Source organism: Canis lupus, chromosome 11 (assembly GCF_003254725.2).
Source record: "Canis lupus dingo isolate Sandy chromosome 11, ASM325472v2, whole genome shotgun sequence".
In the NCBI taxonomy this organism is placed as follows: domain Eukaryota; kingdom Metazoa; phylum Chordata; class Mammalia; order Carnivora; family Canidae; genus Canis; species Canis lupus.
In genome coordinates, this window is record NC_064253.1 from 39,951,902 (window position 1) to 39,967,962 (window position 16,061).

General features: G+C 38.0%; 1 protein-coding gene across 2 annotated transcripts in view; it reads left to right on the forward strand.

Annotated features, from left to right (window-relative positions):
- FOCAD (focadhesin) overlaps positions 1 to 16,061 on the forward strand; it is a 312,065-nt gene that overhangs the window by 261,568 nt on the left and 34,436 nt on the right. For both annotated transcript variants that reach the window (XM_025433196.3, XM_025433197.3), the window contains exon 35: positions 15 to 95. In XM_025433196.3, coding sequence (XP_025288981.1) covers positions 15 to 95 — 81 coding nt within the window. The remainder of the gene's footprint in view (positions 1 to 14; positions 96 to 16,061) is intronic.

Genomic DNA, 16,061 nt, shown 5'->3' on the forward strand with positions numbered 1-16,061 from the left:
TTCTGTCTCCACAGTTCCTACTGACTATAGCTATTTGCCTGAGAGCAGTTTTATTAGAGCGGCCATTGGCTTCTTCGTTACAGGAGGAAAAAAAGGCAAGTGAGCACATTTCTTGAATTGTATTATTCACTTCCTATGCATTAAGTTTCTGTGCCCTATGTTTGAAGGAGTGAATATTTTCTTCTGCTACCCCATCTTTTTTTTTTTTAATATAGCTTTTATTTATTTATTTGACAAAGAGAGAGAGAATGAGCAGTGGGAAGGGGAGAGGGAAACAGAGAGAGAAGCAGGCTGAGCAGGGAGCTCTACGTGGGGCTCGATCCCAGGACCTGGAGATCATGACCTGAACCAAAGGCAGATGCTTTACCGACTGAGCTTCCCAGGTGCCCTGTCTGCTAGACCATCTTTGCAATAAGAATGATGAGAAGGCCAAATACCATGAGTGGTACATAAACATACACACTGTGTAGTCTTTTGAATCATTGTAACTGACCTTGGGGGTTGCAGGGGTGGGGGTGGGTCTGGAGGGGGTTGGGGGGCTTGCAGGAGATCTGTGAAGACCTTAATCTTTTATTGGCTTTTTCAAAAAGCATGAGTGCACATTTCTTGTCAATTTTGAACGAGTGTCATCGTAAAAGAGAAAATGCAGCTGGGACCTGACTTGGAAGTAGGACTTCTCCCTGAACCTTGAATGATCTGTCTGTGTTGTTGAAATCACTGGCTCTAGTTCTTAATTTTAGCTTGTGTTCTTTTCCTCCGCAAAAAGAACACAAGTGTGTGTCCCTTTGGGATTCTTTGTTGCTGCCACCCACAGTAGAGCACAAGCAACCTGAAGACCGAGATTGAATGCCTTTTATTTTTGACTGGGGTCAGAATAATGTCATATAAGTCTTTAAATAAATGCTCTGTACTGGTACACATCTACTTTTCAGCACTGTGAGGGAAAAATGTATCCTACATGAGAATTTTGTAGCTCAGGAAATAGTTTCATTCATATAATATTCTTTCATTGACATTTGCTAGTTTCTCTCTTGCCTGGGCTGGTTAGGTCAATCTGGGCAAAGCCAATGCCTGTATTATGATAAGATCATCCCAATTGTAGGGATGGGGGAAAGTTTTTAAATAAAGTGAAGAAATCTGGAGGAAGCATGTTTGATTAATGAAGGTCATAGAAGAGTAAAATCTTACTCTTGGAAGGGATGCTAAAGGTCATGTCCTCTGATTTCCCACTGGATACAGTAATCCCTGCAGCTTCTAGATTATAAACTAGTTTCAGAGTTTGGAGATGAATTCTTTTTAGTTTCTAGAATTCTGGAAATCATAGTTATTATTTTAGGGTCATGAGCTAGTGTGACTGTTTTTATATACTCTCAGTAAAATTTGATATATAGTTATATCACTGTTGTACATAATATATTTATATATACGCATAAGATATGTAACATAGAGTTGCTTATATTGTCATAAATTAAGTCCATTTATAATAGTATCATTATAGAGATGGCTTCATTAGTAAGAAATGGAATTCTTACTAAAGGAGCAACTAAAATTTCCATAGCCAGGAAAAATGTAGGATTTTGTTGCTCATCTTTTTGCTTTTAGTTTGTTCACTGATATCTTACAAAAGTTTAAAATGATGATAATGTGAGCTATTTCTATGAGAAATAAAATAAAAATTCTTCAGATAAAATGAAAGATATTCTTTTTCTCTTCTAGTGAATAAAATGTAATGTTGACTCCCCAGATCCATATTTCTTGGCAGGCATGAATTTTCTCTGAATCCTGTGGGAAATTCCTGGTTAGACATAACATTTTTATGATTACACAGTCATGGCACAACAGGAAATGTTCTGCTCTAAAATTGAAAAATCAGGTGGAACTGGCATCAGTGACGTTATTTGCAGTCTTACTGAAAGCTGTTTTAAGACAGATAAATGAAGTATTAAAAATGCCATATTACCAATCAGATTTTTGGCATTTTCAGGTTGTGGGAGAGGGCTTCCTTCTTGTCAGGTTTGCTGACTAGATTCAGAGTAAAATCTATTCAGCCTTACACATTACTAATGATGACCCCAGAGGAGTGGGGGCCGTGGGAGGCTGACCTCCGCCTCCCAAGCCCATTTACAAAAACAAAACCAGACCCTGCTCTATGGGTCTAAATGGGATGGCCAAATGCGGAGGTGTGCATGCAAACGAGTGTTTTCTTCTTCAATATGCCCAGCTCATTTGAATTTTAATAACTCCCTTCTGAAGCAGCTTTTGAGTTTAAATGTCTGGATGTCACTCATGAGAGCCCAGTGGGGCTGCTGATACGAAGGATGACGACTTTAGTGAGCTCTTTTGAGGAAGAAATGGCTTTAGAGAATAAAAATCATCCATGGCATAGGCAGGAGAGAGGAGACTTTTAGGGATGGCGTGGCTTCATTGCCCCTGTGTGTTATTTCATAACTCATGAGAGGAAGAAAACTGTGATGAGTTATCCCAGATCCACACTTATGCCAGGACGAGATTGGGCATCATCAATTTTAGCCAATCAGATTTGAGATAGCAAATATATGCATCTAGTTTCTAATGTTTAGGGCTTTTCTCCCCTTGAATCCTCATTTTAATATTCTAATGATAGAACATACAAGATGTTCATAACATCCATTCCTGCACACAGGCTTCCATTTGGAAACCAAACGGATGAAATTACTTCTAGTTTTTAAAGACTTCTGTTCATAGTTTTCAGTAGAACTGGGTTCTTTTGCTCTGCCCTGTAACATTCTCCTTTCTTCCCTGGTAACTTTGGCCTCTTCTGGCAAATGGTCATCATCATCATTATTTATTCCTGTGGACATTTCTTCACAATCCTAGATTTAAAATGTGCTCATATACTATTTCCTCCTATCATGGATTTTTTTTTCCCCTTAAGGGACTCTCAATTTTTTTTTTAAGATTTTGTTTATTTATTCATGAGAGACACAGAGAGAGAGAGGCAGGGACACAGGCAGAGGGAGAAGCAGGCTCCATGCAGGGAGTCTGACGTGGGACTCAATCTCAGGTCTCCAAGACCATGCCTTGGGCCAAAGGAAGCACAAACCACTGGGCCACTGGGGCTGCCTGGGACTCTCAATTTTTACTCTTATTTTTGCTTCTTTTCTATTCATTTATTCTTTTTTCTGATTTCTGATCTTTGTTTTTTCTCAGCCTCATAGCCATATTTAAATATCATCAAGATCATATCTATTTCTTTTATAAAACATTTAAAGTATATTAAAAGTACTTCAGAAAAATAATGGTTCATTTTTGGTGCTAGCATCAGGTATTTCTACTTAATAATTTAGGATTATTTTTCTTATCGTTTTGTTGCTGGGGGATGTAAGTAGCTTTCTAAGCTTGTGTTTTCTATTAAGCTTTAAAGTTCAGTAAGAAGTATTATTTGAGGAAAGTATATTTAAATCCTTTTAATAAAATCTTTATGAATAGCATTTCCTTCTTGATAAGAATTCATTGGTGAGTGATCTATCTGCACAAGTGCTGGATTTGTGCATAAACTGTAGATAGGTATATTCTCAGTTGGTCATTTTGGACTGTTAGGATATGATATAATTATTGATGAGTCTAGTCAAAGGAGCAGAATAAGTGAACTCTGAGTGTAGAATAAATGATATGAGAAAGCTATCCTATTTTTCTGATGAAATTATGGAATCAGTTGCCAAGACTGTGTTAAAGTATTTTAATTTAGTAATAGTTTACCCGTACAAAGCTTTTAACAGTTATTATTAGAAATGAATACTTGTATATAACATGAAGTTCAGAAATGGAATAAAGAAGAAGAAAAGAATCTATCCTATAATTTCACCACCTAGAGATAGCCACAATAGATATTCCAGCATCGGTCCTTCTAAATGTGTGTGTTATATGATATTGAATTATAAAATTTATTTTATTGCCTGATTTTTAAAAATTTAACTTTCATGTAAGTGGACATAATCACCACCAGTCCTTCCAAAAGGAGGGTTGGAGGAAAGTACGAAAAGAATTCTTATGTCACTGGGGTACCTGGGTGGCTCAGTCAATTAAGCGTGGACTCTTGGTTTTGGCTCAAGTCATGGGCTCAAGTCATGATCTTGGTATTCTGGGATCGAGCCAATGTCAGGCTCTGTGCTCACGGGAGTATCTGCTTCTTCTCTGCCGTATCCCCATCCTGCTAACTCTCTCTCTAAAAATAAATAATAGAGGCTCCTGGGAGGCTGATTAAGTGTCTGCCTCTGGTTCAGATCATGATTTCAGGGTCCTGGGATCAAGCCCCATAGTGGGCTCTCTGCTCAGTGGGGAGCCTGCTTCTCCCTCTCCCTCTGCCTGCCCCTCCCCCTGCTTGTGTTCACTTTCTTTCTGTCAAATACATAAATAAAATCTTTAAAAATAAATAAATAAATTTTTAAAAAGAATCCTTGTGTCAGTTTCTAGATATGTTAATGGGATATGTTTTGGGAATATTTGATTGTTGTTTTTGGTTGTAAGCACCATGAAAAATATTTGAAAGGAAAAAGAGCCCCAATTATGCCATGACTTTCTAACTGCTAGCATCATTTTTGAATTTTTCTTTTTCATTTGTTGCTTTTATGTACATGTAGTTTTTATGTATTTCCAAGTACACATACACTTTGAGTCTTTTATTAACATTTCCTTATCTTTCATATATTTCCATAGTTATCATTTTTAAATGACTGTAGAATATTCCATCAAGTTGATGGATCATAATTTATTTAGCCATTTTTCTTTCGGTCATTTAAATAATTTCCATTATAGAGAACATCTTTATGCATGTAGCTTTCGCTTTTCTGCATATATGTTTCTTTAGGATACATTCTCAACAATTTATTAGTGAGCAAGACGATTTGGTGACTCTAAGGATAGCTTGGCCTCATTGTTCTTCAAAAAGATTGTACCAGGTTTGGGTACCTCAGCCCTGGATGCAGATGCAAAGCGGTATCTCAAGGAGGTTAAAGGCTTGGGAGTCAGGCTGCAAAGGTTCACACCCACTCCCACCACAGGCAGACTATGTAATTTCAGACAAGCTGCTTAAGTCCCAGAGCCCCAATTGATTCTGTAAAGTGGAGAAAATAATAGAATCTTCTCTTTTTTTTAAATAGAATCTTCTTTATAGAGTTTTTATAAAGATTATGAGTTTATGAGTCACTTTATGTAACAGTGCTTCGAAAACAAAGAAGAAACCCATTCTAGCTATTATGTTACAAAGCAAACCAACATATAGATAAACAGATAAGTATAATAAAAATCTGTCAACTATAAAATGATACCTTAACACTACTTTAATTTTCATTTCATTGCCAAGAGGAATGAACATTTTTGCATGTATTTACTACTGGAGAAGTTTATTTTAAATTAAATTTTAGACCACTTATTTTTAAAAATTTGAATCCTCCCCCTACTTTTGTTTTGAAGTAAGCTCTACACCCAAAGTGGGGCTGTGGGGCTTGAACTCACAACCCTGCGATCAAGAGTCGCATGCTCTACCAACTGAGCAGCCAGGTGCCCCCAAAATTTGTACCTTTTTTCCCTTACTTTTTTTTAAAAATAATTCCAAACTTATAAAACAGTGAAAACAGCCAGAGAATCCTATTCAAGTTTCCCTGTCTGAATAATGTCTTTACCAGAGAAAGACTTTAATCCAGACTGTCACACTGCACTTACCTGTCATACCTTTTAATCTGCTTCCTTCAATCTGAAACAGTTCCATAGTCATTCTTGGCCTTTCAAGACTTGAACATGTTTCTTTGTTTTTTGTTGCTTTGTTGTTGTTAGGTTTGGTTGTTTGGTTTTTTTTTTGTTTGTTTGTTTGTTTTTTTAGAGAGTGTGAGTAGGGGAAGGGCAGAGGGAGAAGAAGAGAGATAATCTTAAGCAGACTTGCAGACTTTGTGCTCAGCACAGAGCCTGATGCAGGGCTCACTTTCACGACCCCAAGATCATGGCCTGAGCTAAAATCAAGAGTTGGATGGTTAACCAAGTGAGCCAATCAGGCACCCCAAGATGTGAACATGTTTGAAAATTAGGAGCCAGTTATTTTATAGAACAGTTTTCTATTTGGACTTGCCAGTTTGCCTGCTGTTGCTTATGTCGGAGGCAAGTCAGTCATCTTCGGCAGGAATAACACAGACTCGTCTCATGGCATCCATCAGGCATGTGGTGTCTCCCTCCCTCCACCAGTGATGTTAATTTTGATCTCTTGGCTAAAGTGTTATCTTCCAGGCCTCTCCACTATAAAGTTCTCTTTTCCATTTATCATCCCGTAGATGTTCTGGGTGGAGGTAGTTTGAGACTTTATGATTAGCCAGTTTTGCATCCTAGTTTCCCCAATTAGTCTAAGTATCCATTAATGTTTTCTTGCCTAAATTAGTATGACAGTTCTTAAAGATGATGATTCAAATGGTGATTCCTCCATTATTCCACTTAGATTTCTCAGTAGGCATTCTACTGTAAGGAAGAGCTGCCTTTTCCTTCCCTCTCACTCTCTAGTAGTATGGAGTATGAACATTTTATTTCATTTAATTATTTGTTATTCAATTATTCATTATTTTAGCCTTCAAATTGTTCCATGTTTGATCAGTGAGAACTTCTTTAAATTGGCTCTGTGTCCTTTTGACATGACCCCATCATTCTGTGAGTACTTCATTTCGTTGTGGCTCAAGAAGACGTTCTAGACTCATCTCGTATTATCCTCAGTTCTGTAACAGCCAGGTAGCTCAGGTTCCTTTTAGTGGGGAATTATATTTAGAAGGAAAGATCTGGGTACAAATTCTCCTTGCTCCTCAGGTGATCACTGCTCCCAGGCTTTTTTAGTGAACAGTTGTTAGGAAATAGACACACCCTCTCTCTTGTGTCTATTATTTCTATATCTAGCTGTATATATTGAAAGCCATAAGTTCATACCAGTATCTCCAGTATTGAAAGCCATTCCAGTTCAACAACATGGGGTTCATTCTACTTTTCCCCGTTTTCATATTTGTAACTTTCTTCTCTGACGGTAGATAGAAACCTGGCTCTGTTTTTCTTCCTTTGTCTGCTCATTTGCAGAGTACCCCAGGATGAAAACAGTCTGCTGTCCCCACTAGGCCATGGCCCTGCAGAAGCCACTGTCCTCTAGGTCCCGATCTCCAATGGGCAGCCACCCTGCCTGGCAGCCTTCCTGGTGCTAAGGGGCCTAGAGATGTTTTTTTTGTTCCTGATAACTCTGAATGTTATTGAAGTACTTCTACAGCACATCCGACCAAGTCTTAGTATCTGACTGACTTATCAGAATTATCAACTATTTCCAACTACTGTCTTGATTTTAGAGTAGTTTCTGGCAGAGGGCTAAGCATCTCCTAGTCTCCACAAATAAGCCATGCTGTAATTACCTGTGTTTCCTAAAGACATTCTAGAAAAATCCTAGTGATCCTTTCCATCTTGTTTTATTTATTTATTTTTAAAGATTTTATTTATTTATTCATGAGAGAGAGAGAGAGAGAGGCAGAGACACAGGCAGAGGGAGAAGCAGGCTCCATGCAAAAAGCCTAATGTGGGACTGGATCCTGGGACTCCAGGATCACGCCCTGGGCCAAAGGTGGGCGCCAAACTGCTGAGCCACCGCACCCAGGGATCCCCTCTATCTTGGTTTAAACATCTTAGGGGAAACATCAGTGGGGGAAGAAGGATGATTCTCCAATGTTTCCAGACCCGTTCAGATTTCTTATGTTGTATTTTCTGCTATGTTTTTCATAGTACTTTACATGGGAGTAGTTATTTTAATTATTTATGGCTCTTTGTTGAAAGTCTTTCTTTCCCATTGGACTGTAATTTCCTCCAGGGCAGGAAGAACCTATGTTTTATCCTAAGTGCGTAGAACAGAGTACTTGGCATTTAATAGTTTTCAAATACTTGTTGATTTGTAGCTCTGTGTGTGTGTGTGTGTGTGTGTGTATTTAGATAACTCTAAGCTTAGTTACTTCTAAACAATACTGAAGATGGAGAATGTGAAGATATGTCCACGCTACGCAAGCAGCATGCTGTGATGGGGGAGAGACACACCACCCACTGTCAGCCTATTAGTTGTTACCAGATTTTTACCATAGGGGTTACACATGTGCGTTGTGGCATTGAGATGTGATCCTCTGTGTAGCTAAAGCATGTGTGATAATTAGCCCTGTTGTAATGCATTATGTTCGGATATGCCATTTATATCAAGGTTCTTTGAGGCTGTCAACTGGATGAGAGATTTAAAACAACTTTGTATCTGGATTTTAAAACATCTGGATCCTGTTAACAAGCACTGTTAGGCCTTCTCAGTTCCAAAGCCATTGTCTATAAAGCATTCCAGTATTTCTTTTTCTCTAAGGCACTTGCTTGAAAAACAAAGCACTGCAAGAGGGGACGTAATCATTCCCATTGCTTAGATCTGGATTCCTATGTCCACTGCTGAAAGATCTCTGGGGGAAGGACCCGCGTGACTCTCTTCTCCTGTTTTGGGACTCCCTCTCTTTCCATCATCCCCACCCCACCCCCGTGTGGAACTGCCAAATATTTTCTCCATTCCTAACAGTTACTATAATTCCTTTCATTCCAGTTAATGTCAGAATTAGTTCCCTGCAAATACAGCGGAAAATTCTGTGTGATTCTAGTTATGCTACTCAGTACTGACGCTGTGCCCTTTCTTAAAAGTGGGAGATTTATTGTGTTGATAGCACTTACTTGATTTTCAACCCTATGTTCCTTGTTACAAGTTCTCCTTGTTTCTTTCTCTTTTTTTTAAGATTTTATTTATTTATTCATGAGACACAGAGAGCGTGTTTTTTTTTTTTTTAAGATTTTATTCATTATTCATGAGAGACAGAGAGAGAGAGAGAGAGAGAAAGAGGCAGGGACACAGGCAGAGGGAGAAGCAGGCTCCATGCAGGGAGCATGTAGGGAGTCTGACGCAGAACTCGATCACAGATCTCCAGGATCAGGCCCCGGGCTGAAGGCAGCGCTAAACAACTGAGCCACCTGGGCTGCCCAACAAGTTCTCCTTGTTTCTCACACTTGCTCACTTGCTTGTAATATCAGGTCAATTCTAAAGAGTATAGAAGCAACATGCAAAGTGCAGTTATTGGTGCAAGTTCTATTGTCCTGTCAAGGGAGAGCTTGTTGTCTAAACAATAAAATATGATGGTGTGTGTGTGTATGTGTGAAATGTCCATATTTTGCACTGGGTTCTTGTATTAGAGGACAGAGTGTCTTTCCTGAGTCCCTAGGTCCTCTGGAAACTGCAAAATTTCTGTAGTGAATTCTACAGAAGGATCTGGAATAAAATTTTCTGTAATTTTGAGAACTTGATCTGAGAAAAATAATTTAAAGCAGTCTGCTTATGAATTGAAGATTTCCAATATACAATTGGATTCACGTCCTTAATAGGAGAGAAAAGAAGTTCTATGCACAGATATTTAGTAGACTGTCTGCTAGGTCATTTCTGAGAATCGCATGCCAAAATGACCCCTGAAAACACAGCTTAGCTTTACTCTGTGTGTGTGTGTGTGTGTGTGTGTGTGTGTGTGTGTGTGTGTCTAATCGAAGACTCTAATTTGCTGCTCACATTGTGTAGGAACAGTTGTGCCATGTGTGTAGTCAGGATGGGATCATGTGAGTAGACAACTAGTTCATTCGTATCATGGCATTTTTATTATTTTTGCACTTGATTTTTCCTTGTCTGTGTGTGTCTTCTCTCTAGAATATAAGCTCCATTAGCAAAGGAACTTGTTTTGTCTTGTTGAACACTCTACCCACTGTCTGGAACAGTGCCTGGTGCCTACTAGATACTCAGTGATTGAAAGAATAAATTTTTTTATGAATATGCTTACTTTTTTGGGTCGGAAATTCCTTTCTTTGTAGTAGCAATGGTAAATCCCCTGCTAATACTTCCTGCACTGCTAGTATTCCATCTTAAGATGGGATAGAAAGAAAGCTTCAGTTACTGATAACCTAGCCTAGAAGAGTGGCAGGTGTGTTAAGCTTTTAACATTTTCAAAAAGCAAAAAAGTATTTGTTGGATGGGAGAGAAACATCACTGGAAGGTCAACTACTAGTTTTATCTTTCCAAGTTGGCAGAGGCAAAGGTAAGGAGGCAGATTAGTTGGTGACTAGCCTAAGAAAACCTTCTGATTTTTGAAGGTCCTGGGATTGAGCTCCGAGTTGGGCTCCCCATTGAGCGTGGAGAGGCGGTCTGCTTCTCTCTCTCTCTCTGCCCTTCCCCCATCATCCCCGGTCATGTACACGTGCTCTCTATCAAATAAATAAATAAAATATTTAAAAAAAAAAAAAAAAGACAATGTGCTGATTTTTGTGATGGCTCTAGTTGGAAATAAGAATGTAAAACATCAGGAAAGGCCTGGATGAGAAGTGTGAATTTACTCGTCGTCAATATATGAATGGTATGTGAAGCTGTGAGAGTAAGTGGAGGCAGGCAGTGAGACTCAGCAAAGGGAAACACAAAAGGTTAGGGAAACATTTATTTCGAGAATGAGGGCACGATACAGTTTTACATGGAAAAGTATGGAAAGAAAGACTGGAAAAAAACGGCCTTGCATTTGGCATTTGGATGGCACTTGAAATCTTAGCAAGGGAAATATAAGTGGTACGATGGGGGCATAGCTGGGTAGCAGTTATGTCAGGGCACTTTCTATTACAGAAAGCAATGACTAACTTCAACTGATTCAGAAGTAAAAATATCGATCGCAGGGCTTCATAGGTTTCTCAGAAATCTAAGGGCAGAAACTCTCCTCCCAGCCCCCAGGAGTACCAGGAGCAGAAGGATAGTAGGCATTGAAACTCTGTGTTACTCTTTCTTTCAGGGGCTGCATGGTATCAGTCTCATGGATTCTGCTTTTCTCTGCAGACTGCTTCATGTCTTTCAATGTTTCTTGAGTTTTTTTCTTTTCCTTTTTTAGTAAAAATACATGTAACAAAATTTATGGTTTTAACCATTTTATTTATTTATTTTTAAAAGACTTTATTTGAGGGGCCCCTGGCTGGCTCCGTCAATTAAGCATCTGCCTTTGGCTCAGTTCATGATCTCGGGGTCCTGGGATCAAGCCCCACATCAGGGTCCCTGCTCCAGGGAGCAGAGGCAGAGGGAGAGGGAGAAACAGATTCCCCGCTGAGCACGGAGCCTGATACGGAGCTCGATCCCAAAGACCCCGAAATCGTGAACTGTTCCAAAGGCAGATGCTTAACTGGCTGGGCCACCCAGGCGCCCAAGTTTTAACCATTTTAAAGTATTCGATTCAGTGGCATTTAGTACATTCACAGTGCTGTGCAAGCATCACCACTATCTAGTTCCAGAACATTTTCAGCACCCCAAAAGGAAACCTTGTACCCATTGACCAGCTGGTTCCCCATTTCCCCCAGCCCCTAGCAACTGCTAATATGCCTTCTATTTCTGTGGTGTGCCTGTTCTGTATGTTTTATTTAAATGAAGTCATATAGTGTATGGCATTTTGTGACTGGCTTCTTTCACTTTTTGCATAATGTTTTCAAGGTTCATCCATGTTCCAGTAGGCATCAATATTTCATTCCTCTTTAAGACCAAGTAATATTTCATTGAATGGATACACACTTTATTCATTCATTAGTTGATGGACATTTGGGTCGTTTTTGCCTTTTGGCTATTATGAGTGGTGCTGCTATGAAGATCTGTGTCTTTGTTTGAACACCTGTTTTCAATTCTTTTGGGTATATATATCTATGAGTGGAATTGCTGGGTCATAGAGTAATTCTGTGTATTTTTTTAAACCAAACGCTTTTCCACAGTGGCAGTACCTTTTTATATTCCTACCAGCAATGTTTGAAGGTTCCAGTTTCTCTGCACCCTTTGCCAACACTTGTTCTTTTCCATAATTTATTATTATTAATTTATTATTATTCTGTAATCCTATTGAGTGTGAAGTGCTATCATTTGGTTTTGATTTGAATTTCTCTAATAACTAATGCTGTTGAGCATCTTTTCAAGTACTTGTTGGCTATTTGTAGTAGCTCTTCTTTGGAGAATTATCTCTTCAGAGTCCTTGGACCATTTTAAAAAATGGATTGTTGTTGAGTTGTAAGAGTTCTTTGTATATTCTGGGTAGTAGACCCTTATCAGATACACAATTTGGAAGTATTTTCTTGTATTCTTAGGTTGTCTTTTCACTTTGTCAATATTCTTTGACACAGAGAAGTTTTTAACTTTGATGACTCCAATATATCTATTTTTTTCTTTTGTTGCTGTTTTTGGTGTCATATATAAGAATTCATTGCCAAATCAAAGGTCATGAAGATTAACCTCTGTTTTCTTCTAAGACTTTTATGATTTAATTCTTATGGTTAGGTTCTTGGTCTGTTTTTTTTTTTTTTTTTTTTTTAAGATTTTATTTATTTATTCATGAGAGACACAGAGAGAGGAAAGAGAGAGAGAGGCAGAGACATAGGCAGAGGGAGAAGCAAGCCCCATGCAGGGAGCCCAGTGTGGGACTCCATCCCGGGACTCCAGGATCACGCCTTGAGCCGAAGGCAGATGCTCAACCGCTGAGCCATTCAGGCGTCCAGGTCCTTGGTCTGTTTTGAGTCAGTTTTTGTATATGGTATTTGGTCAGGGTCCTACTTCCTTATTTATATGTGGATATCCAGCTGTCTTGGAACCATTTGCTGAAAAGAATATTCTTTTCCCATTGAATGGTCTTAACACTCCTATCAAAAATTATTTGGCCAGGGGCACCTGGGTGGCTCAGTTGGTTGAATGTCCAACTCTTGATTTGGGCTCAACTCTTGATTTGGAGTTGTAAGATTGAGCCCTGCATCGGGTATGCTCAGCACCAGGTCTACTTGATATGCTCTTTCTCCTTCTCCCCCTCTCCCCAAACTTTCTATTAAAAGAACAAAATATGTTGACTCTAAATATATGGGTTTATTTTTGGCCTCTCAGTTTTATTTCATTTGTTTATATGTCTATCCTTAGTGTGGTATTTGCCAATACCACATTGTTTTGATTACTGTAGTTCTGTAGTAAATTTTGAAATTAGTGTGTATGAGTTCTTCAAATTTTTCTTTCCAAGGAAAGAAAAAATTGTTTTAGCTCCTTGGAACTCCTTACAATTCCATATGAATTTGAGAACCAACTTTTCCATTTCTGGAGCTGGGGGGTGGGAAGGCATTGAGATTTTGATAGGGATTATGCTGAATCTATAGATAGCTTTGGATAGTATTGTCATTTTTATAGTATTAAGTATTCCAATCCATGAACATAAGATGTCTTTCCATTTATTTAGATTTCTAATTTCTTTCTGCAATGGTGGTACTTTTCAGTGTATGTGTCTTTCACCACAATTAAATTTACTCCCAGGTATTTAATTCTTTTGGACACTATTGCAGGTAGAATTGTTTCTTAATTTCCTTTTCAGATTATTTATTGCTGGGATATAGAAATACAATTAAATTTTGTGTGTTTATCTTACACTCTACAACTTTACTGAACTGTTTTTCTATATCTAGAATCATGTCATCTGCAAATTGAGTTAGTTTTACTTCTTTCCAATATGGATCCCTTTTATTTATTTTTCTTGCCTAATGGCTCTAGCTAGAACAGACAATACAAAATGGTGAAAATGGGCATTCTTGTCTTGTTCTTTATTATAAGGGAAAAGGCTTTTAGTCCTCTACTTTTGAATATAGTATTCACTGTGATTTTTTTCAAACGTCATTTATCATGTTAAGATAATTCTATTCTATTCCTAATTTTCTGGGTATTTTTATCATGAAAGGGTGTTGGATCTTATTAAAAGTTTTATATATCAATTGAAATGATCATGTGTTTTCTCCCCTTCATTCTATTAATGTAGTCAATTACATTATTTTTGTTGGAGCATATCTTTGGAGATATCCAAATCTTTCTTATGTTGAATGACACTTGCATTCCTAGAATAAATCTTGTGTGGTCATCATGAATAATCCTTGTAATATGCTGTTGGATTTGGTTTACTGGTGTTTTGTTGGGAGTTTCCACTCTATATTCATAACAAATATTGGTCTATAACTTTGTTTTGTTTTGTTTTTAATTATGGTGTCTTTGCTTTTGGCATCGGGTTAATGCCTATCTCACAGAATGAGATAAGTTGTACATTTGGGCTTTGAACAATATGGGTTTGAACTGCACATGTCCACTTACATGCAGAATTTTTTTGGTAAAATACTGTAAGTGTATAAAGTGTATAAATATTGTAAGTACATAAAATCGGTAAGTGTATTTTCTCTTTTGTCATTATTTTCTTTTTTCTATCTTTTTTTTTAATTTTTATTTATTTATGATAGTCACAGAGAGAGAGAGAGAAAGAGAGAGAGGCAGAGACACAGGCAGAGGGAAAAGCAGGCTCCATGCACCAGAAGCCCGACGTGGGATTCGATCCTGGGTCTCCAGGATCGCGCCCTGGGCCAAAGGCAGGCGCCAAACCGCTGCGCCACCCAGGGATCCCCTTCTTTTTTCTATCTTGACTCACAAAATATGTATTAATAAACTGTTTATATTATTGGTAATGCTTTCAGTCCACAGGACTACTTAACTTAGTAGTTAAGTTTTGGTGGTGGGGGTCAAAAGTTATATGCAGATTTTTTAGGGGATGGGAGTCAGCGTTTCTAACTCCTATGTTGTCCAAGAATTAACTATATTAACTATATTCCCTCTACTTCTGTTTTTTTAGGAAGAAATTGGGGATTGATGTTAATTCCTCTTTAAGTGTTTGATACAATTTACTGATGAAATCATCTGGGCCTGGACTCTTCTTTATTGGGAGGTTTTTGGTTCAATCTCTTTCCTTGTCACACTAACTTGTATGTTTCTAGGATTTTGTTCATTTCATCTAGATTAATCAACTTGTTGGCACACAGTTTCTCATAGTTTTTTGTTATACTCTTTTCTTTTGGTAAAGTTGGTAGAAATATCTTCACTTTTACTTTTCTAAAAATTTTATTTAAATTCAATTAATTAACATATAATATATTCTTTTGGTAAGGTTGGTAGAAATGTCTTCACTTTTACTTCTTTTCTAAAACTTTTATTTAAATTCAATCAATTAACATATAATATATTATTGGTTTCAGAGGTAGAGGTCAGTGATTCATCAGTCTTATATAACACCCAATACTCATTACATCATGTGCCCTCCTTAATGTTCGTTACCCAGTTGTCCCATCCCCCACCCCCTTCCCTCCAGCAACCCTGTTTTTTTCCTGTGATTAAGAGTCTCTTATGGATGTCTCCTTCTCTAATTTCTCCTTGTTTTATTTTTCCTCTCTTCCCCTCTGATCCTCTGTTTTGTTACCTAAATTCCACATATGAGTGAGATCATGATAATTGTTTTCTCTGATTGACTTATTTCACTTAGCATAATATCCTCTAGTTCCATCCACATCATTGCAAATAATCAGATTTTATTTTCTTATGATGGCTGAGTAGTATTCCAGTGTGTGTGTGTGTGTGTGTGTGTGTGTGTGTGTGAGTGAATATCATCTTTATCCACTCCTCTGTTGATGGACATCTGGGCTTTTTTTAGTTTGGCTATAATGGACATTGCTGCTATAAACATTGGGGTGCAGGTGCCCTTCAGGTAACTACATTTGTATCTTTGGAGTAAATACCCAGTAATGCAATTTCTGGGCCATAGGGTAGCTTTATTTTTGAGGAACCTCCACACTATTTTCCAGAGTGGCTGTACCAGCTTGCATTCCCATCAATAGTGTAAGAGGGTTCCCCTTTCTCCACATCCTCATCAACATCAGTCTTCTCCTGGCTTGTTAATTCTAGCCATTCTGACTAGTGTAAGTTGGTATCTCATTGTGGTTTAGATTTGCACTTCCCCGATGGCAAGTGAGGTGGATCATTTTTTTTGTGTGTTTGTTGGCCATTTGTATGTCTTTTTTGGAGAAATGTCTATTCATGTCTTCTGACCTTTTCTTGATTGGATTATTTGTTCTTTGGGTGTTGAGTTTGAGAAGTTCTTTATAGATTTTGGATACTA